The 22,882-nt window shown below is 39.4% G+C and overlaps 1 protein-coding gene and 1 long non-coding RNA gene across 4 annotated transcripts in view; one reads left to right on the top strand and one right to left on the bottom strand.

Moving 5' to 3' along the window:
• The window catches only part of LOC311515390 (desmocollin-2-like), a 41,258-nt gene extending 34,505 nt beyond the window's left edge, over nt 1-6,753 (bottom strand). For both annotated transcript variants that reach the window (XM_084618395.1, XM_084618396.1), the window contains exons 1-3: nt 6,585-6,753; nt 3,158-3,242; nt 171-373 (exon numbers count right to left, since the gene is read on the bottom strand). In XM_084618395.1, coding sequence (XP_084474521.1) covers nt 171-373; nt 3,158-3,242; nt 6,585-6,659 — 363 coding nt within the window. In that variant the 5' untranslated portion in view covers nt 6,660-6,753. The remainder of the gene's footprint in view (nt 1-170; nt 374-3,157; nt 3,243-6,584) is intronic.
• A 171-nt stretch (nt 6,754-6,924) lies between these two features.
• The window catches only part of LOC311515391, a 126,051-nt gene continuing 110,093 nt past the window's right edge, over nt 6,925-22,882 (top strand). Inside the window, exons 1-3 of one of the 2 annotated variants that reach the window (XR_014710124.1) lie at nt 6,925-7,328; nt 10,659-10,714; nt 19,302-19,450. This is a non-coding gene — a long non-coding RNA (uncharacterized lncRNA). The remainder of the gene's footprint in view (nt 7,329-10,658; nt 10,715-19,301; nt 19,451-22,882) is intronic. The other variant, XR_014710123.1, reaches the window with a different exon arrangement.

Genomic DNA, 22,882 nt, shown 5'->3' with positions numbered 1-22,882 from the left:
AAACCTATGCACCTTATTAGGTATTGCTAAATTAGAAGTACACAATCTACTATACAATAGCTATGCCTGATCATTTTAAGAGTTATAAACAACTTTTATACAATGCCAAACTGTAAAAAGACAGTTTCCAAAAATAAAAAGTAAAATGTCTGTAGCAATTATGAGCCTACCTTTTCTTGATGAACTAGCAAATTGACATGTATCTTCTTTTCTTCCTGTCTTTGAATGTTCTTGAGTAATATGGTAAAAGTCTTTTCTTCAGAAGATAAAGAAATGATATTTGTTGTATACACAGAACCATCTTCTAGAATTCTAAAGTCAGGATCGCTTGAACTGATATGTTCTGCAGACTTAAGGCACTCTCTCAGATTTACTGTAAGAAAGAAATTTCAAAGATTCTCTCACAAGACAAACGCTTTTAAACTTACATGCCTAAAGTTTGGTTTATATTTATGCACCTATGTAAAAGTGGCCTGATTTCAAGTCAATGTCCTTAGCACCTCTGAAGATCAGACTACTTTTATTTCAGAATATAGGGCCCAGCTTCTGAACAAGTTTACATTCATGTTGCACATCCATCCATTCATTCAGCACATTAGGCCATTTGCCAAAGGATACTTGGCCATAGTGAGTACTTTACACAGGCACTGTCAGAATGGGGGCAAAAACAAGTTTAATTTGGTGACTAATATTTCCCAAAGTCATAATTCTTCTTGTGTATTTTTTGCCCCGCAAAGTGCTTACCTTTCCTAAAAGAGTGCCATCACCCATGTACATAAATAATTCTGCTACAATGGAGAAAAGATTTCACCGACTGTTTTGAAGTCACCGGCAAGATTCTGACACACTTCAACAGGACCAAGATTTTTTTCCAGTATGGGCAGATGATGGCAGACAAACTTATTCATTAAAACAGATTCCATATCAGTGTTTCCTAAGTATAACCACTGAGGGGGTAATTTGACAGTGTTCCTTTCTCTTCTTAAAAACAGCCTGCCTTACTGTTGAATGTTCAAACATTATTATAGAGCATTTCAGCAAATATCACCCCTTATTGGTCAGCATTCAAGACACCATGGAATTTTTCTTCAAAGAATGGTCTGCTTAAGGCACGGCTTTCCCATAAGTGAGCACTTGAATATGAATTCTACTTCTGAGGCAAGGTAAATCAGCATTATTCCTAGTACTGAACAGCTCAGTGTATTGTTATATCCTGTAGGATATTAAAATCATACAGAACTTGGCAATTGTGGGGGAAATCCTTGCTTATTTTACTATTGTGCTATGAGTCACCAGTTGTATTACAACAAAAAAGGCATCCTTTCTCAATAAAATGTTAAGGAACAGCATTCAGGCTACAATGGCATGGATAAATGTTTGCAGACAAACAAATAGATGCATTGTATAAAATTCTTCCATTCTTCCTGTATGGTTAAAACTTTTTGAAATATTCTTCTTCAATAAAGTGAAATTAAATGAATTACTTTCATATTCATTCAAATTAAAATAAGATACATACCCACCTCCCTCATACAAAATACACAATGATCAGCTGCATAGATTTTCATTATAAAAAACTGACATTAAGGTTAGCTTCTCCATTGGATGTCCTTTTTATTCACCCTCATTTTAAAGGTAGTCTTGATTAATAAACTCTCAGACTGTGATGGGATAAAAATCTACTGTTCCTTCAGTAGAGACTAGTGCCACTACCCTGGACCATGCTCCAAAACTGTGCCAATACTGGTATAAGACAGCCTCAGATTCAGCTCTCAGAGGATCTCCATTGTGTAGGAAGATCCTTAGGTGGCACAGAGCATCTGTAGTAACTCCTACATCACACCCTTCCCAGATGCTGCCACAGGAGACTAATCTGGAAAAAGAGGGTGTTGTCTGGGCTTCCCTAATCCCCATCAAATTGCTCAAACGTGGGCTGCTCAACCCAGTCCAGAACAGCCCGAGGATTGAGGAACTTCTCTCCTGAATACTGCACTAAGTACTTCATAGCCACAGCTGAGGATTTGGCCATATGTGATTTCACTGCTTATGTCAGTGACACAGGAAAAATCTGTTTTTGGTTGTTTTTTTTAAAACAACCCAAGTTAAATACTATAGGGCTCTACCAAATTCACAGTTCATTTTGGTCAATTTCACTGTCATAGGATTTTAAAAGTCATAAATTTTCATGATTTCATCTATTTAAATCTGAAATTTCATGGTGTTGTAATTGTAGGGGCCTGACCCAAAAAGGAGAGAGAGTGTGTGTGTGTGAGGGGGTGTCTCAAGGTTATTGTAGGGCTGAGGGGGAGGGGTTGCGGTACTGCTACCCTTACTTCTGCACTGCTGCTGGCGGCGGCGCTGCCTGCAGAGCGGGACGACTGGAGAGTGGTGGTTGCTGTTCAGGAGTCCAGCTCTGAAGGCAGAGCCGCTGCCAGCAGCAGCGCAGAAGAAAGAATGGCATGGTATGGTATTGCCACCCTTACTTCTGTGCTGCTGCCTGCAGAGCTGGGCCCTTGGTCAGCAGCCACCTCTCTCCAGCTGCCCAGCTCTGAAGACAGCACAGAAGTAAGGGAGACAATACTATGACCCCCCTGCAACTCCATTTTAGGTCAGGACCCCCAATTTGAGGAACACTGGTCTCCTCCATGAAATCTGTACAGTATAGGGTAAAAGCACATAAAAGACCAGATTTCACGGGGCAAGACCAGATTTCGCAGTCTGTGACATGTTTTTTATGGCCGTGAATTTGGTAGGGCCCTAGCTATAGAAAACGTATCCCTTCTATGTAAGCTGTGAGCGTTCAGCACTTGCAAGGATTAGACCACATATTTAGATACTATCTTTAGGTATCTAAGTTTGAAAATGCTGGCCAAAACTTCTGCCTTGAATCAATCAATCTGCTAGTAATTGGTTATAACAAGAATCAAAATGTGCACACACTGCCGATAAGCAGCGTTAAAATGTATAACAGAACACAGCAAATCCTTCAGTAAAAGGCTAATCCAATATGCAGCTGAATTTAACTAACTAGGTGTTGTCCCAACTGCAATAAATTGTATTACAAAATAAATCAGTATCTCCCCTTCATTGTAAAAGCAGTTACAGAAGTGGTGAAATGATGATGTAGAGTTTTGAAGGGCATCTTGAAGCTTCTCACCTCTGCCAACTAGTGTTCCAGCCTCTAATTTAGAAGGAACATTAAAAGTGACTTTCTTGCAAGCTTCACAAAATAAACTCAATACCTAAAAAGGAAAGAAAACGAGAAAGAATAGTCACCCTTGCTGTGAAATTATTTTTAAACATTGTTTGAAACCATGGCATAAAAAGTATATAGTAGCTAGATTTTTAGTCATGTTAAAAAACACCAAACATATAGAGTTGAAATGCGTATTACATATTTTGGTGACTGATTTCAATTTACGTGAATACTGAGACATAAAGGGAGGTTTTTTGTTTTGTTTTTTAAACAGTCCAGTGAAACAACCTAGAAAGTATCATTTATTACAAATGACAGGAAAGCACTGTGGCATAATGTACAGGGTTAGATCTCAGAAGATGCAGGTTCTGATCTTGACTCTCGCTATGACTTGTGTGATTTCGGCAAAGACATTTAACCTGTGATTGAAATGCTAGGCCCATCGACGTCAATGGCAGAACTCCTATTGACTTCAACAGGGTCAGGATTACACTCAGCCTCCCACTTTACCACATTTTGAAGTGGGAAAATAAAAATGTATCTTCCTTTAAAGAGTACTTTGGGCTCCATGGATGAAATGTGCTAAGAATTAAGACTCAACAATTCATGAAGTTTATTTCCATATGGTTGCATTGATTTGTAATGTTTAAAGGAACAAATATTTTATTTATGTCATAATACTTGGCAAAATACATATTAATTTGTATCTTCAAAAGTGCTTTACTAACAAACTACTTAAGCCCCAAATCCTTCAATTGTATCTGATTAAAATATGGGCAGAGGTCTGTCAACTTACATATATCGTATTACAGAATTGGGGCTTCAAACTTCAGAACACCCATCTATAACTGGTAAATAACCACCACATTTTATAAAATGAAGTGGAGGCGTAGAGTGGCTCCTAGTTCCCAGCCTGAGCTCAGACCATGTGTCTATCCAAGGTTTTATTCAATGAATTTATATTCTAATCTAAAGTTAGAGCCACTCAAACTATGGAATATAGAAAATCAAGAAGGGGTTTTTGTGCACATGCACACACAGAATGGGAGTACCTCTCAACGAACAATTTATAGGAAAAAAACAACAAATTTAATAGTCAACAACAGATGAGACACCTTATTTTGTGAAAGCTTTTAGCCGTATATTGAAGGTACTATTAAAAAAAAAAGAGAGAACAGCAAATTGAAAAGTGAAAGGAGTTGCTTTTCCTGTGAAAATTAGCTCGTACATTTTTAATTCTTTAGAAAGCAAGCAGTCTTTTAAAATCATGATTGGCTAGAATTTCAAACTGATTAATTTTGAAACACTCTGGATAACCACAGCATTTAAGATAATTAAAATATCATATATGCATCAGTAAAAGATACTTTTCCTATTTAAATTATTTCTGTTGTTAACATCCTTTCATGAATCTCAACCATATAACTAAAGTCACTATTCATTTCCCAGCTAACATTTGGGCTATTTGTAATAGTAATTAATCCTTACAAAACTTCCCTCTCTCTCCTCTGGGGACAAAAAAAATTGTTTTAAGTAAAAATAATATACAACATAATCAAGCATAGTTTAGGAGTTTTTCTAGGTCAATGAAATGTAATTTCAAAACATTAACCAATGAGTTTAGTCTGATATTAACATGAAGGGTTATGGAAGTAATATATACAGAGACAAGATAAGAATAGACCTGTTGGTACATATAAAAGGGTTCAATATGCTCCGAGTGTACATTTGACACAGATGCCTAAACTTGCATTATATAAGGAGTGTTTGTTATGTTGAGTTTTGTTTGTTTGTTGCGGGGGTTGTGGGAAGTGCAAGAGAAGGCAGGGGAATTTTGCTTTCTTTAATTGGATTGGTGAGTAAAGTACGATTAGCATGGCTTTTCCCCCCTCCATTCATCGAGATTACAGTAAGAGTAAGTAAATGGAAAATTCTCACGAAAACTTACATGCCCAGACACAATCCAAGACTGAGTGCATTACATATAAAAATAATCAATTTAGCCTGGCAATAGTATTGAAAATTTACTTATGCAGGGACAATCTACTAAACTATTCTTTAGTCTGATTATGATAGTGGGGAGTTGGGGGTGGCCAAGCTAACGTTACTTTACTCACCCATTAAAAAGAGAGGTTTTTTTCCTGAAGGCAAATAGAATTGGTCAGGGCTGATAATTATATATGGGTATAAATAAATACATTTAAATGGGCCAAAAGCCGTTCACCCTCCAATGCATAGACCCTTTGAAGTAAATAGGAGTACTTGTGTGAGCATGATTTGGCTTCAGATGAACAACTGAATTTGATTTTTAGAAATACAGAATATAGACATAAAGACTCTTTCCTTTTCATACCTGATTTATTGACTAATAATACATATCTGTATTAATGATTATCCTTTACTGCTGTAATAACCAGTAGAATATAGAATATTAGGGTTGAAAGAGACCTCAGTAGGGCATCTAGTCCAATCCCCTGCTCAAAGCATGTCTAGTCTGACAGCCCTAATCAAGGAACACCACTTAAAAAAACCCCCAAAAAACACCTAAGCACCATTTTGGGCAGTAGGACTAAACAGATCTATAAGTGTAGGTGACAAAGCACGAAAGTCAATTTAATTTTTCTGACTCATCTAGTCTTCCCTTTCTGAAGTTCATGTACTTAAGGATTCCATACCACAAAAGCACATATACTTTTCACCATACAACATGATATTCCTTCCAGGGCATGGAATGGTGCCTCCGGACACTTTAATTTAAAAAAGTTAATGTAAAGGGGGAAACAGTTATTAAGCCCAACCTAAAAAAATTTAAAAAAAAGAGAGAAGCCAGGAATGAACTTCAACAAGCCTTCACTGACAACTGGGACCCAAGAAGGTTGAAATAAATTTCGGGAAAGATTTAAAAAAAAAAAAAAAGAAGAGGGAGAAAAATGATTCTCTCTGAATCTAGACTTTGAAACTTTGACTTAGATGCACTTTTTTTTCCCCCCAGTGAAACTTATTCACTAATCAGCAGGCACACCACACTGTCTTAACATTTCACTAACGCCCACTACGTTTGGTTTCTTCTATCTAGAAATAAGGGGCTGCTCCGACTGATCTAGACAAACCAAATCAACCCACTGCTGGGGACAACCTACTCCGAACGCGCGCGACTCCCACCGACCTAGCCCTGGCACAGACAACAGCTGTCCCCGCGCCGCCGCTGACAGTCTCGCCAAAACCTTGCCGGTAACGACTACGGCCGGTATCCTGCGCGGATGGCGCCAAGGTCTTCCGGGCGGCGGCGGGGACCAGCCCGCAGAACACACCGAGGGACCGGGGTAAGAGGCGCGGCGCTGCTCGGCGCCCCCGGTGGGGTGGGGAGCGCAGCGCTGGCCACACTCACCAAGAGGCCGAAGAGGAGCTGGCGACAGGCGGTTCTGCAGAGCGAGCCCCCCGGGCGGGCTGCGGCGGGGGCCATCTCCGGGCGGCTGGGGGCGGCGGAGGCGCTGGCTGAGGGCGCCCGCGAAGGAGCAGGGGGCAAGGCTGCTGCCGGTGCGGTGGCGAGCGGGAAGGCGGCGGCGGCAGGAGGTGGCTACTTTCTTTTCCCTCTTTTCCTTCGGGGCAGGGGGGGGGCGAGGCGCAGCGGCAGACGCGCCGTGCAGCTCCTCGCAAGGACTTGAGTTGTTTGCTCCGCTCCTCGCCTGGGCCAGGAAACTCCCTTCTCGGCCAGCCCCCTTGCTCCGCCGGCCAGGTCGGGCCAGGCGCTGCTTCCCCTCCTCCGCCCGCCGGGGAACCCGCCCTGCCCCGGCGCTGGGCGTAGCGGCGCACGAAGAGGGCGGCGCCAGCCACACCTGAGCCCCGCTTGCCTGGGCGGCTGCGGCTTCCGCCCCCCTGGCTGGGGGCAGTCTCGGCGGCGCCCTTGGGCCGCCGACCTCCCCGCTGGCAGCGCCCTTCCGCCTTCCCCTGCCCAGCTGGGGCCCCCTGGATTCATTTCCCTAGAGAGCGAGTTAAATCCGCCCCGGGCACGCTGCGGAGCAGGCAAGGGCGGCGCCCGAGTGGGCAGCCGGAGCCGAGAAGGCGGGGGCCGGGGGCTCCGGGTTAGTTGCGAGGGGAAGGAGAGGCGGGGATGTGCGAAGCGGCTTCGCAGGTGAGCTTGGTGAAGTTGACAAAGTCCGCAACTGCGCTGCAGAGAAAAGCCTGGGGGCGTTCGCAGATCAGCGCTTGAGCCGCTGTTGTCAGCCCCAAACCTCCCGCAGCAAGCCTCGCAAGTCACAAGGCGAGCTTTAAAATGATGAGATTTTTTTTTTTTTAAAAAAAAAACGTTTGTGGGTTTTTTTTTGGGGGGGGGGAGCTTCTGATTTTTATTTCATTTAGAGTTCACATTTTCAAGCAACCGAGCTGTCGGGATTTGTTTTTCTCTTTAAAAAACAAACATACAAACTTAAGATTCTCACTTAATTACAGGTTTCAGAGGAGCAGCCCTGTTAGTCTGTATTCGCAAAAAGAAAAGGAGTACTTGTGGCACCTTAGAGACTAACCAATTGATTTGAGCATATGCTTTTGTGAGCTACAGCTCACAGAGCCTGAGGTGTGAAGAAAAAGCAACAGTTGGCATTGCTGAGTATTCTGTGATGGTTTTAAATATTCAAATGGACAGTGGTTTAAAAAAAAATTCCCCCCACAAACTGAATATTGCAGTGTAAAACAGAAAACGAACCTGAACAGAAACAAAGGTGAAGATGAGTTTTTTATTTTGTTGTCCTGAGTGAGGTACAAAAAGTAAACAAACTACTTAAATAGTGAAAAGTAAATTATTATTTTTAAATACATTCCATTTATCTTCTAAAGAGCTACTGGGTATAAATTAATTGAAAAAAGTTCACTAAAATTTTTTTAACATGGTAGTGTCCTGTTGAACCTAGGGGCTTGTCTGCATTTACTGCACTGCTGTGACACTTGGTGAAGATGCTACCTACGCCTACAGAAGAATTTCTCCTGTTGACATACCACTGTCTACACCAGGGGTTGGGTTGCTAACTACGTCGCTCAAGGGTGTGGATTTTCCACACCCCAAGTGATGTAGTTATTTCGACATAAGTGCCTGGTGTAGACCAAGCCTAACCATCTTTCACTCTACTTTGCTTCCAGTTTGTCCTTTCAGTTAAAGCCCTGATTATCCCTCACCTTGTACATTATAAGTCTGACGTATGGGATTTCTGCACAGGCTTGTAGAATACGCCCCTTAGCAGGAAAGAAGTCATCTGTACCATACATTTTCATTACTGATTTTTCTGTATTTAATGATATTGCTAATGAAATATTTTCTGTCAGATATTTGCGCCGGGAAACTGGAATTCGGGTGTTAACATTTGGGAACTGGGAGCTTTCCCCCTTTTTGCTTAATAAACACACCCTGCCAGTTCCCATGGTGGCATCAAGCTCTCTTTACTGTTCTGTGCCATCTATCCATACTGTGAATGGCAGCATGGAGAGACGAGTTGCTTTCTTGGGACCATTGCATGCCTCATAATATGTGAATTTGGATGGAGAGTGGATGACCAGGAACAGGGAATACTCCATCCCCCTGCACTAGCCAACACATTACACCAGGGAGTATGTACTGCACTGGGTATAGGGCTGCCACAGGTTACATACCCCCTGGAGCAGGGAAACAGATTGTGTCAGCTCCTGGGGCGCATAGCTGTGTGTTGCCCCATACGTAGGGCTTGTGGCAAAATCACAATTGTCCCATAGTAATTATATTAGAATGAGTTACAGTACCATGCTAATCTTCAAAATATTAATGGGTCATGGCCTACCATCAAAATTACACAACTTTAATTCATTTCAAAAAGAATTGCAGACATGGTAAAATGCCAGGTTATGGCTACAATTTGGACCCACTTATGACACATTTTCAAATATAATGCTCCAAGTGAATCAGACTGCTCATATTAGTAAGCATTATGCTCAACAATAAGTTTTTGCCCTTTTGAATCCTTAGTTATGTGTCAGCATATTTACCTGGAGAAATTCATCGCGGTATAGTTAAGAGTTGGGTGATTCAAACTCCTTATTCTGAAGGAGTGGCTAAAAACCTGAACCCTCATATCACATTTACATAAATATTTCAGTTCTTGTAGAATTGTACTCTGAATGTATTTACCCTTCACCAAAGCTAACAAAGTACTGTCTTTAAGATAAGAATATACTCCCCTAATTGAAATCCCAGTATACTTTATTGTACTACTTTTACTGGTCTCCATTTCTACAGATCATTATGGGCTTCTGGTGGTTGCTTTCTCCTGGCAGGCCAGTATTCCTGGGAGCCAGCAAAGTAATAGGTCTGTTTCATTGTTCCAAAATCTATTTGCCAACTGGACTCAGATAAAAATTTTAAACCGAAAATTCCATTGGGGTTGGTGAAGAAAAATATTTTCATATTTCACAAACAGATTAACCATGCCCTTCATATGCTCAGCACTACATGAGGTAACTAGGAGCTCATTTATATCTACAGGTGGATATAATCTCAATTTATTCCTGGCTCTAATGGATTCTTATTTTCTTTTATTTTTATTTCATCTGCTCACTTTCACTTCTCTTTAATTCATCCATGGTTCTTCTCACACATTTTAAACTTCTGCTTGCTGCCTGTCCCCTATTTCTTTCCTCTAAGGTGGAGCCTGCTTCTCTTACTACATTTTATTCAGTTTTCGCCTCCTCATTCTCCCCCCAACCAAAAATCTGCCCATTCCAGTTTCTACAAAAGCTTTAAGAAGGTTGTGATGCATCCCTTCGCTGAAAACATATTCCTTGATGTTTGAATAGAAAGAAAGAAAGAAAGAAAGAAAGAAAGAAAGAAAGAAAGAAAGAAAGAAAGAAAGAAAGAAAATTATTATACCAGGTGTATCCTACAGCAACAGTATCCTGAAAACAAAACAGTTGTTTAAGGTGTACCCTTAAGTTTAGATTCAATAACAGATTTATAGAATTTGTTTGAGTGTATATATGGATTAATGTATATTTTCATTACGTTCTTAAAGAAAATTAGAAGAAACAAACAACAACTTCCTCAAATGTCTTTTACTAATCACTGTAGTAAGTAGTCCAAAAGTGGAATTGTTCTGGTATGTGTTTACTTTGTCATCAAAACAAAAATTCAGATATGACACTTGTATTAAAATAAACTAAAACCACTAAGTTTGGGCAATAGTTTAGAATAAAATTTCATTAACTACAGTTTTAATACCATTTTAAGATATTTCTTGTCTTGCAAACTGTAATCGAAAGCATGTACTAAAAATTATGGCAATAGAAGAGTAATTGTGTTAGTTCACTTAGAGTCACTATAGAGTTTTGCAAAACTTTCATTAACATCAATGACAATTCCAACTGCAGAGCAATAGGAAAATTCAGAACATCTGCCTTTCTGTGTTCAGGTAGAACTTACTACAATCATTCATGTCTTTTTCAGCTACAGGAAGAAGTACCACAATATGGCTACTGTTGAAGACCATTCTGAAGCCTCAGGTAGTTAAAAATGTGGTGACTCACGTGGTTAATGTGATTACAGTAAACCCATGTCCCATTCATTACATGAGTTTTCCATCAGCTTCTGCATGCACTTCAAGGTGTTGGTTTTTAACCAATAAAACCCTATATAATTTATACTCGGGCTACTATAGGGACAGTCTCTCTTCCTGTGAGTCATTGTAATGGCTTCAATCAATTGTACACTTATGTTGAAAGTCCCTAGATGCGTACTTTTGAGGCCTAGTGGCAGGGGCCCATAAATTGGGGTAAAGTTTGGCACTTTGTACCACACTATTCTGAGCATGGAGCCCCTTCAAAGGGGCCCAAGAGGATCACTTTAGTGCGAGGTGGATCCTCCAGTGGTATAAAACAGTGTTGCAACTCCAATACCACCTCCTCCCTACTGGTGGCATAAATGTGTGGTCTTGGAAAAAGGGATGTGGCATTTGTTTCACTGATTACTAATTGATCCATGGGCCCCTGGGAATATAATCTAATTCCAAGTGTTCTGGCAGTTTGAAGTTACTTAGGAATGTCAGAGCAACACACCACAAACCAAGAATTGGAGTGGGGGTCCCAGAGACCACCTTTGCATCTTCCCTTCTGAGTGGCACTGTGTGCTCCTTAACTGCAGTAGCCAAGAATCTAGATCAGAATGTTTTCAGTCCACATTATGGGCTCTGAAACTCATTCCCTTGGTGGTCCACCAGAGGCTATATTTAGTGAACTTCAAAATATGGGTCAAGACATACTTTTGCCAAGCATTAGACTATGAACTGTTCTTTGTGTTGAGGGGAGTCTAATGTGGTGAATGTTATTAATTTAGATCACGCACTCAGTTCTGAAGGGTATATAATAAATAAATGAGACTGTCCCTAAGAAACTAATAACTCTTCAAACTCTGCCTTTAGTAATCCATCAGAGGGAATGATATGCAGCTTGTCTTAATTGTGAGAATAACTATTAAAAAATGTTTAAATCCTTCAGACTTTACTCATTCCCAGTTGACATTTGGACTGTGTAAGACTGCAGAATATGGCTTTTACAGTATGTTTTCTTTTTGTCATAAGAAACCACCTAAAACATCCAGAAAGTCTAAATAAAATGTCTAATTGTCTAAATGTCTAAAATTATTCTCATTAAAAAGTTTTTGTTTAATAATTTTTTTAGAAGTTTTATCAGTCTCTTCCCTAAATAAAATGATACACCCAAGAATACTTTAACTAGCTTTTCTTGTTTTTACCTAGTGATTTAATCAACATTTTCATATGAAAATCACCATCTGCCAAGATAAAAGGTGTATTATGTCAGGCATTAATATACTTTTTGTCATGGCAAAACCTGATTTTCACCCAACCTCTTTGAATTATGAGATCATTACAGATGCATGCTTCATTGTGCCTAGTCATTCAAGTAATAGATAATGTCACTTGCAGGTTTAAATGAGTGTAAATGGTGGTTTCTCTGTAACTTGAAGTCTAAATCATGATTTAAGGACTTCAGTAACTCAGACAGAGGTTATGTGTCTGTTACAGTAGTGGGTGAGTGAGAGTCTATGGCCTGCAATGTGCAGGAGGTCAAATTAAATTATCATGATTGACCCTTCTGGCCTTAAAGTCTCTGAGTCTTTTTACCAATACAATTTAAAATACATATTTTCAGAACTTAAAACAACTAAAGAAGATGTATTTTAAAGGAATACATCTTTATTATCAAAATTATTTTATTTCCAGTATTTGAAACCCATTCTTTATAACATGACTCTGGGTTCTGTACAATATTTGAATTGCTTGAAGAATATAGCATACAGTGTGGAAATTGTTCAACAGTTTCAATGCTGGAAGAACCTTATTCATTACTGAACAATATACTACCTCCAAAAATGCTCCTTTCAGGCAAAACCTGAGAAAAAAGATGGATGGATCTTACACCATGCTTTGAAAGCCAGCTGACTTGGAATCTACTAGACTAGTGGGAGAAGTGAATACAAGAGTGAAGGACCCTCATCTGGAAATCTCTGTCCCCATTCCTAGAAACCAGAAGTTCCCCTGCTGACTTGTGGCAGATACAGTAGAGAGACAATTTTTCAGATAGACAGCACCTCACTATTTAGGGCTTTACAGATGTATATGACCTGGAAGTAAACAGAAAGTCAGTTCTATCCAGAAATTAATTTGCTATAGCTCTCTTCATCAAACAGATGAGAACTTTATTCTGTACTAGTTGTAGCCTCTGAGCAGTTGTCAAAGGTAGCCTATGTACACGACATTGTTATAATCCAATCTGGAGGCTAAAAGGGCATGAGGAACTGCAGAATGGTCTTTGTCAGAAATAAATTATTGGAATTGCCTTATCGGGTATTTTTTTAAAAAAAATTTTAACTGCTAATGCCACCTGAGAATCCAAACAATCAGAGATTGGAAAGCACCCCTAAATTATGAGTCTTTTGGATAAAGGATGAGTGGACCCCCTAAATATTGGAACAGATTCCATTCCCACCATAACTCCTTAATACTTCCTCTAGCCACTTGCATCACATCCATCTTGTAGCAAGCATATGAGCTGAGTTACACATTTAAAAGAATCAGCAACTGGATATGACTTACTTAGATTAAGAATTTGCTGGGCCTAGTGACACATGAGGCAACCCAATTTTTCCATTGCTGTTATCAAGGTTCCTCCCCCACTCTGAACTCTAGGGTACAGATGTGGGGACCTGCATGAAAAACCTCCTAAGCTTATCTTTACCAGCTTAGGTCAAAACTTCCCCAAGGTACAAAATATTACACCCGTTGTCCTTGGACTGGCCGCTACCACCACCAAACTAATACTGGTTACTGGGGAAGAGCTGTTTGGATGCGTCCTTCCCCCCAAAATACTTCCCAAAACCTTGCACCCCACTTCCTGGACAAGGTTTGGTAAAAAGCCTCACCAATTTGCCTAGGTGACTATAGACCCAGACCCTTGGATCTTAAGAACAATGAACAATCCTCCCAACACTTGCACTCCCCCTTTCCTGGGAAATGTTGGATAAAAAGCCTCACCAATTTGCATAGGTGACCACCGACCCAAACCCTTGGATCTGAGAACAATGAAAAAGCATTCAGTTTTTTACAAGAAGACTTTTAATAAAAATAGAAGTAAATAGAAATAAAGAAATCCCCCCTGTAAAATCAGGATGGTAGATATCTTACAGAGTAATTAGATTCAAAAACATAGAGAACCCCTCTAGGCAAAACCTTAAGTTACAAAAAAGATACACAGACAGAAATAGTTATTCTATTCAGCACAATTCTTTTCTCAGCCATTTAAAGAAATCATAATCTAACACATACCTAGCTAGATTACTTACTAAAAGTTCTAAGACTCCATTCCTGGTCTATCCCCGGTAAAGACCAGCATATAGACAGACACACAGACCCTTTGTTTCTCTCCCTCCTCCCAGCTTTTGAAAGTATCTTGTCTCCTCATTGGTCATTTTGGTCAGGTGCCAGCGAGGTTACCTTTAGCTTCTTAAGCCTTTACAGGTGAGAGGAGCTTTCCCCTGGCCAGGAAGGATTTCAAAGGGGTTTACCCTTCCCTTTATATTTATGACAGTTGTCTAACTCCATTTTACTTCATCTCCATGATGGCAGCATTCTTTTAGTTCCTTCTATAATAAGTCCCTTCTCTTTCCCTCTTCTCAGCGGGAATCTAATCTAAGACACCTTCTGCTTCTTCCACAGGGTAGCCTGATGACATGACCAAACCACCATAGTTGTCACTATCTGATTGTTGAGTCTGCTGACCTGTTGGTGCAGCACTTTTGTATTGGTTAGATGATCTCGCCAATGGATTCCCAAGATTCTTATTAAATAAAGTTGGTGAAATATTTTCATTTCCTGTTTGAGTACTTCCACCATCAGCCATATTTCCAAGGCGTACAGCAGTGTCAGAAAGACAATAGCACTGTATAATCTCATTTGAGTATGTAGATGTATCTTATTCTTCAAGATATGAGTCCATTGTTAGAAGGAAATCATCAACCAGCAAAACTAGCCAAGTCTCTCTGCCATGCTCAGGCCAAAAGCCAGAATGAAAGGGAATTTTTATCACTTCAAATTATATTAAATCTGCCTCATCACAATTTTGTCAATAACCTGATTCAAAGAACAGGAGGATTAAAGGCATGGTGATAAATGATTAAATAACATCATAAAAACATATCTTTTTGAGCCTGGGCCTAACACACTCAGCCCAGAAAAGCTGACATCCTGACACTACCAGTCTCACCCAACAACAGATCTGATAGTTCCATACTTGATTTTCTTAGACCTAAGGAATGAAGGCCACCATGCACGCCTTTTAGCACCTCTAGAATCATATTGAATTCCTGTTCCTCTCTGTGAGAAACACTCAGTTCTGCTTCTGAGCAGAAATAGCATAGGTTTGCCAAGCTGACTACCACTTGGAACAAGTTCTCTGGTCAAGTTTACATGGACATTCTAGTAGATGAGAAGAAGCTGGCTTTGCTTTCACTACAGCTACCGTATAAGATTTCAAAAGAACTTCTTGGCATAAGATATCAGACTCTGTGCAATTTCTGCCTCTGGTGTTCTCGTCGCCTCCCCATGCTTCATTTTTTTGCATGCCATCTGTGCACCCATGAGAATGGTGTAAAAGGAGAATAATTGAGGAGCCGCTGCATGGATAGACAAGGACAAAAGATGGCTCTGATAATTAATGGTATTAACAAGAACGAAATCTTCAGTTATTACTGTATTGGATGTATTATGACTCTTGGAGATTTAAACTTTTTGTGCTCAATGAATCATACTTGAAAGTCTGGATTTAGTGCTGTGATAACTTATGTATTTTTTTACTCATGTATTCTGAGACAATTATTGTTAAAAGATAATTATTTTTTTAAAAGAATAAAATAGCAGAATTAAATTATAACTTCATCCAAATGACTCTGTTACAGACTTCATAATGGTAGAATTTTTAGTTTGCATATGTTTCGGCATTAAATTTATATGGGAAAGACTGATGTGATTGCAATTGTGACAGTATTATTCACTAAACATTTCTTTCGTATGCTGCATTTATTACTCTTAAGATTTATAGATTCATAGATATTAAGGTCAGAAGGGACCATTATGATCATCTAGTCCGACCTCTTGCACAACGCAGGCCACAGAATCTCACCCACTCACTCCTGCGAAAAACTTCTCACCTATCTCTGAACTATCGAAGTCCTCAAATCGTGGTTTAAAGACTTCAAGGAGCAGAGAATCCTCCAGCAAGTGACCCGTGCCCCATGCTACAGAAGAAGGCGAAAAACCTCCAGGGCCTCTTCCAATCTGCCCTGGAGGAAAATTCCTTCCCGACCCCAAATATGGTGATCAGCTAAATTCTGAGCATATGGGCAAGATTCACCAGCCAGCTACCCAGAAAAGAATTTTCTGTAGTAACTCAGATCCCACCCCATCTAACATCCCATCACAGGCCATTGGGCCTATTTACCATGAATATTTAAGGATCAATTAATTACCAAAACCATGTTATCCCATAATACCATCTCCTCCATAAATTTATCCATTTTAATCTTAAAGCCAGATAGGTCTTTTGTCCCCACTGCTTCCCTTGGAAGGCTATTCCAAAAGTTCACTCCTCTGATGGTTAGAAACCTTCGTCTAATTTCAAGTCTAAACTTCCCAATGACCAGTTTATATCCATGTGTTCTTGTGTCCACATTGGTACTGAGCTTAAATAATTCCTCTCCCGCTCCAGTATTTATCCCTCTGATATATTTATAGAGAGCAATCATATCTCCCCTCAACCTTCTTTTAGTTAGGCTAAACAAGCCAAACTCCTTGAGTCTCTTTTCATAAGAAAGGTTTTCCATTCCTTGGATCATCCTAGTAGCCCTTCTCTGTACCTGTTCCAGTTTGAATTCATCCTTCTTAAACATGGGAGACCAGAACTGCACACAGTATTCCAGATGAGGTCTCACCAGTGCCTTGTATAACACTACTAAAACCTCCTTATCTCTACCGGAAATACCTCTCCTGATGCATCCCAAGACCGCTTTTTTCATGGCCATATCACATTGGCAGCTCATAATCATCCTGTGATCAACCAATACTCCAGGGTCCTTCTCCTCCTCCGTTACTTCTAATTGATGCGTCCCCAGCTTATAACTAAAATTCTTGTTATTAATCCCTAAATGCATGACCTTGCACTTCTCACTGTTAAATTTCATCCTATTACTATTACTCCAGTTTACAAGGTCATCCAAATCTTCCTGTATGATATCCCGGTCTCTCTCTAAATTGGCAATACCTCCCAGCTTTGTATCATCTGCAAACTTTATTAGCACACTTCCACTTTTTGTGCTGAGGTCAGTAATAAAAAGATTGGTCCAAAAACTGATCCCTGAGGAACTCCACTGGTAACCTCCCTCCAGCCTGACAGTTCACCTTTCAGTAGGACCCGCTGTAGTCTCCCTGTTAACCATTTCCTTATCCACCTTTCAGTTTTCATATTGATCCCCATCTTTTCCAGTTTAACTAATAATTCCCCATGTGGCACGGTATCAAACGCCTTACTGAAATCTAGGTAAATTAGATCCACTGCGTTTCCTTTGTCTAAAAAATCTGTTACTTTCTCAAAGAAGGAGATCAGGTTGGTTTGGCACAATCTACCTCTTTATTCACATCACATCAACACTGAAACTCTATCTTGTTTGTCTTGCGTATAATATTTTGTCAGGTTAGATAGAGGGTAGAAAGGGCAGGCTGTTACTGTTGATAGTCATTAAAGAAATGAGTGACACAACTGTGAGTTGCTTCTGCCCTATATATGTGTGTGGCTGTAAACCCCACTCCATTAGCAGGAAAATGTGGAGGTAACCTGGAAAAGAAAAGTCACAGAGTTTTCTTCCTTGTAGTATATACATTGTAGAAGGTGAGCTGGACCAGTATTTTTATTGTAGTCCCTGTTTTAAAATACACACAGTAGATTAACTCTACTCTACTCTATCTCTAATTCTTACAACAATTTCATATGTATTTCAGTAAAATACTATTCCCCAAACTAATTCTATCTCAAATATAAATTACCAAATTCTGTTCTAATTTAGACTTGTAAATCCCATGAACCTCACTGACTTTCATTATAATCATATCAAATTACTGAAGATTATACCAAAATAATTATAAATTGACCCGGACTTGTTAATTTTGTGTCCCTTTTTTCAGTCACTGAGTAGGGCTTTCACAGTCAGACACTTCCTCTCTCTAGGTATGAACATTGAGTTTCTCATCTGCTCACAGGGCCTTTTTTCTCTGGCAGTTCCTGAAGTATTACTCCTCCTTGCTCTATCACAAATGTTTATTCCCAGAATATCAAAGGTCTGTTTTCCTTGTATTAGCTGCTCTCAAGGTATAGGGCTCAAGAATAAACACCTCACTTTAAGCCATACTACTGTTTCTCTTCCTCTCAGGATAGCTGTCTGTTCAGCCTTCCAGAACCTTTTGGTCTAATATACTTTCCCCATTTCTTTTTAAAGAGACATCACACGAAAATGTTTTCCTGCATTTTAAATATTTCTGACCTAGTTAAATCCTTCTAAAAATGGTGTTTGTGTATGTGTGAGAGAGTGAGCTGTTGCACCCCGTTAAAGAACCAACAGTCCTTCATAATGAAACACTTTCTGTTATCCCTTTTAACGTTCCTCTTCTACTGTATGGAATTATGCAGCACTTTTCTTCTAGTCAGGTTGGTGGGGAGGTAACAGCCCTAAGATGACAATAATGTCGTTACTAGAACTATTGACAGCAAGCGAGTGTTCAGTGAACAGTTGTTAGTTTCTACTCTGTATTGCATTGGCTTTGTAGTCCCAACAAGAGAAAAAATTAATGAAACCTTTTTGTTATCACTTAAGTAAACAGCTGTGATTCAGAACACACATGGGAGTAGATCTATTGTTTAATAAGGAATAATTTTTACAAACTTGCTTTTTTAACTGTGTCTATACTTAAGTTTTCACCTCTAGATATTAGTACATACCAATATTGTTCCTAACTCAGTATGCAGTTTTCCAATACTCCTCACTTTCTTAAATCAAAATAATTTTTTTACCTAAGAAAAAAGCATGTTCCTTGGTGTGTGCCATGATCCCAAACCTGCTCCTGTTCTTTTTGTGGATACAGACTAACACAGCTGCTACTCTAAAACTTTAATTCCCATTGAGTTCAATGGGGGTAGGATTAGGCTCTATGTATCTGCAAAGTTTCAAAGTCTAGCCATTTTTCCTGTGGCCATGTCTAAAAATGCGTGTACAATTCCCCCTCTCCAATAACTGAATAAGGATTGAAAGGATTTTACTCCAACACTTAAAACAAAATAATCATCACCTTTGGACAGAGAAGAAACAGCAAATGTCAGCCTCCTTGGTAATTATTCTAAAAGTTATTATGAAACAGTGAAAACACTGTAGAAATAGTATATTATAAGGGACAAAGGGGAAACCATCTTGCAGCCTTAACTACAGGAGTTGTGGATGAACGATTTCACCAATATGTGTTTCTTTCTTTTTTAGATCATGATTGGGCAGATAATGTTTTGAAAAGGATATACAAGTAGAAGCAGATGGAAGCCTAAGTCACAATACACTTCTCTGCTTTTGACCCTCAAGTGATACTTCACTACAATTTTGACCGATTTTACAAATATTTGAACAGTGATTAGGTGTGTCATTTGATGAATGCAATATTTTATTCATTTAAAATGTTGTATAGATATTTTCCCCCTTGTACTTTGTAGGTCTCTCTCCCTGATCAAGTGCTAAAATATATATACCAGTGAAAGATGAAGTTCCACCAATTTGGAGATGTCACACAATAGAATTAATGCTCTGGTTTGCATATTTGATGATTATGCATTAATTTATTTTCATAAACATTAGCATATGTTCTGCTCACCAAAATTTAAGCTTGACAAGGCTAAAGAGTGGAAAAGTCCTTAGAAACATAGGAATTGCTATGTTCCTGGTTGGCTCTGATATATCCCTGGCTTGGTGTTCAGGTTACTCTTGCAGCTCCTTGAGGCTCTGCTAATGGAGGCTTCTTGTCCTGGACTGGGTGCAGGGCAGTGGTTGGGTGGCTAGTCCGTGGTGCTGGCTGCTATTTACCTGGGCTAGTAATGGAATTTGGTTGTTTCCTGTTGTGGCTGACCTGCTGGCCCTTATCTGGGTGCCTAGCTTGTTGCTTGCTCCCTGGCTGGGGATGTTCTGGCTCTGTTTGTTGCTTCCCGATTAATGCATTCAGGCCCATGTGGCCAGAGAGATGGCTGGAGCACTGGCCAGTGTTGCCAGTTCCAAACCGGTGACCACACATGGGTGAGGATCATGCTATAAACTACAACTCTATGTCACATGCATCCAACGATGTGGGTATTCACCCACAAAAGCTTATGCTCCAATACGTCTGTTAATCTATAAGGTGCCACAGGACTCTTTGCCGCTTTTATAACTCTATAGTTATAGTCCTCATTAGCTGGGGTCTGTGGTTAGAATGCTGGATGACTCCAGGTGCAAAGACCTGGCCCCATTGAAGTCAATGGCAAAATACCAAGATTTCATCCCAGAATTCTAACCATAGGTATCCTCCCTAAAGAAGACCTGACTACAGAGAAACAACCTAGATGGTCTCCTAAGATCCTGAAATTAGGGGATTTAAAACCCTAGGCAGAAGTAATTCAGCTGAAAAAAAGGGGCTTTGTAGCCAGGTTAGTAGACTTAGTGGGCCTGATGTTAGTTAATTAGTTAGTTCATGCTGGAGTAGCATGAATGCAATGCTATTACTGTGATAAAATAAATATTTCTGTACTGTTTGTGCAGTAAATCTGTTAATTTTCATTGACAACAAATAATTCCTGTTTGACTCTCACTCTTCTTTTCTTTCTTCTCTTTCCCTCCGTTCCATGTTTATTTCCATATTCTCTCCGATTCACTGATGGATGACATTGTGTGTCTGGGTGTGTCCCTAATTAACACATCAGCTGGAATCAGCTACAAACTGTTGACATTTTTGTAAGAATTTTTAAAGAGTCTTGTAGTTATACCACTACACTTTTTGTTCTGTTCCACATTTACATCTTTAACATACGAAAGGACCAAAACACTGAGTCTCCTTTCCCTTAACCTAATGTAAAGCAGGAGTTATTCCCCTGAATTTATACCAGTGCACAGCTCATGTAATTAAGAGGGGAATCAGACCTTGAGCTTTCTTTAGTTGTCTGCAGTGCAAAAATTAAGTTGGGAATCCATTTATGGGTGAAACTTTCTATCTATCTATCTTTAAACCCACTGAAGTTGAGCAATATGTACAATTAATAGGAAGTTGAATATATAATTAAGAGATAATGTTTGTAGTACAGGACATTTTCCCAGGATAATAATTTCCATCTTATTCATACAAGTATAGTAAATGTCAGGTAATATATTTTCAAGCAGGAAACATTCATCGTGTGACAAAGTTCTGTTAGAATGCTTTTACTTTGGTTATACCAAGTATAGGATAGTAACTAACATAGAATAATAATATAAGGAGTGGTAGATAGAAGAAATTATGGCATTGACAGGCTGGCATAGAAGTGTAAAGTTGATAGAGGATTTAATTTTAAACACTAAAACTCAAATTGGTTATTTTATTAATCTGGGTATCAAATCAGGAAGTGGGAGCAGTAGCGCTTGCCTGTAATCCTAACTACTTGGAAGGCTAAGGTTGGCAGATCACTCCGGGGTTCTGGGTTGTGGTGTGCTATGCCAATCAGCTGTCCAGTGCTACTGACTGCCTGAGTGGCTGAAGGACTGCCTAGAACAACATGAATGATGTGTTGTGATCAGCGCTCTCTCTGCGAAAGCTGACGGACCAGTTGATCAAGGTGATGATCATATCAGGACATGTGAGAAGGTTATAGCAAAACCATAAAGAAGGAAAAGATGCTGGATCATAGCGTAGGTTAAAAAGGCAATTTGGTATAGAAAGCTTGGTGTCTTATGCAGTCCTCAAAAGCAACTGAAGAAGAACTCCAGTTTTATGAATAGAATGAAATTTAATCAGATTAATGGAGGACTTTTTAATGCGAATGTTGCATGTCTGGAGACATAATCAAACTTTAGATTTTCTGGTAAGAAGTGTTTGGGTGAGTTTCTGTTGCATTACATTACCTTTCAGATCAGTCTGCAGGGAAAATATACCAGTCTTCTACATACATATCATTGAATCATGGAGATGTTATTCATGCTCTCTCCCTCTGGAAAGCATCAAGTGCAAAGATAATTGCTTTTTTTTAAAAGGGTGGAAGAACTTTACAATCATAAGGGAATTTAATACTTTGGTACAGATGAGTTAAAGCAAGAAAAACAGCACTCACAATAAGAAAAGGAGTAGCTCACGAAAGCTTATGCTCAAATAAATTGGTTAGTCTCTAAGGTGCCACAAGTACGCCTTTTCTTTTTGCGAATACAGACTAACACAGCTGTTACTCTAAAGCACTCACAATGTTGCTTAGCAAGGAAACAAGTCACAACCCTTCACCAAAGTGGATAATGTATTTTGGAATGCCATGACAGAAAGGTAAACCATGCATAGTTGCCCAAGTATGTTTTTCTGTCCCATGAGTACTTCTATGTGAAGGGATGATTTAAACCTTATTGTTTATTGTAAGAACATTTATGAGACCTCACTATATATCTTTTCCCTTTCTTGGCCAATAACTATTAAAGATTCCAGTCATGATCATTAATAAATAGAGCCATGAATCAAACAATGAAGTATGTGTTCAGAACCTCAGTTTTATTATAAGGAAGGTGAAAAGCAATTTGATTTTATTTAGGAAGTATTACACTTGGCCATAGTGAGCATTATACACCAAGAAAGGAGAAGTTCAGAAAGATGCTAGACTGGATTGCAGTCACAAGGAGTAAGTCTTTCAAACAGATTATGAAATTATTACTATATCTAGTGGAAAGGATGGTGCCATTTATCAAAGTACCAATTAGTCATATGCATTGATCCTGGTGGTTGGACTTAATCATATCTGGAAACAACATAAAGAAAAAGGAAGGAGGATAGCACAGTAATGTGATCCTCAAATAATGTTAAACTAATACTAGGA

The sequence above is a fragment of the Lepidochelys olivacea genome (genome assembly GCF_965140295.1).
Source record: "Lepidochelys olivacea isolate rLepOli2 genome assembly, chromosome: 2".
In the NCBI taxonomy this organism is placed as follows: domain Eukaryota; kingdom Metazoa; phylum Chordata; order Testudines; family Cheloniidae; genus Lepidochelys; species Lepidochelys olivacea.
This window is presented reverse-complemented; position numbering and strand designations above follow the sequence as displayed.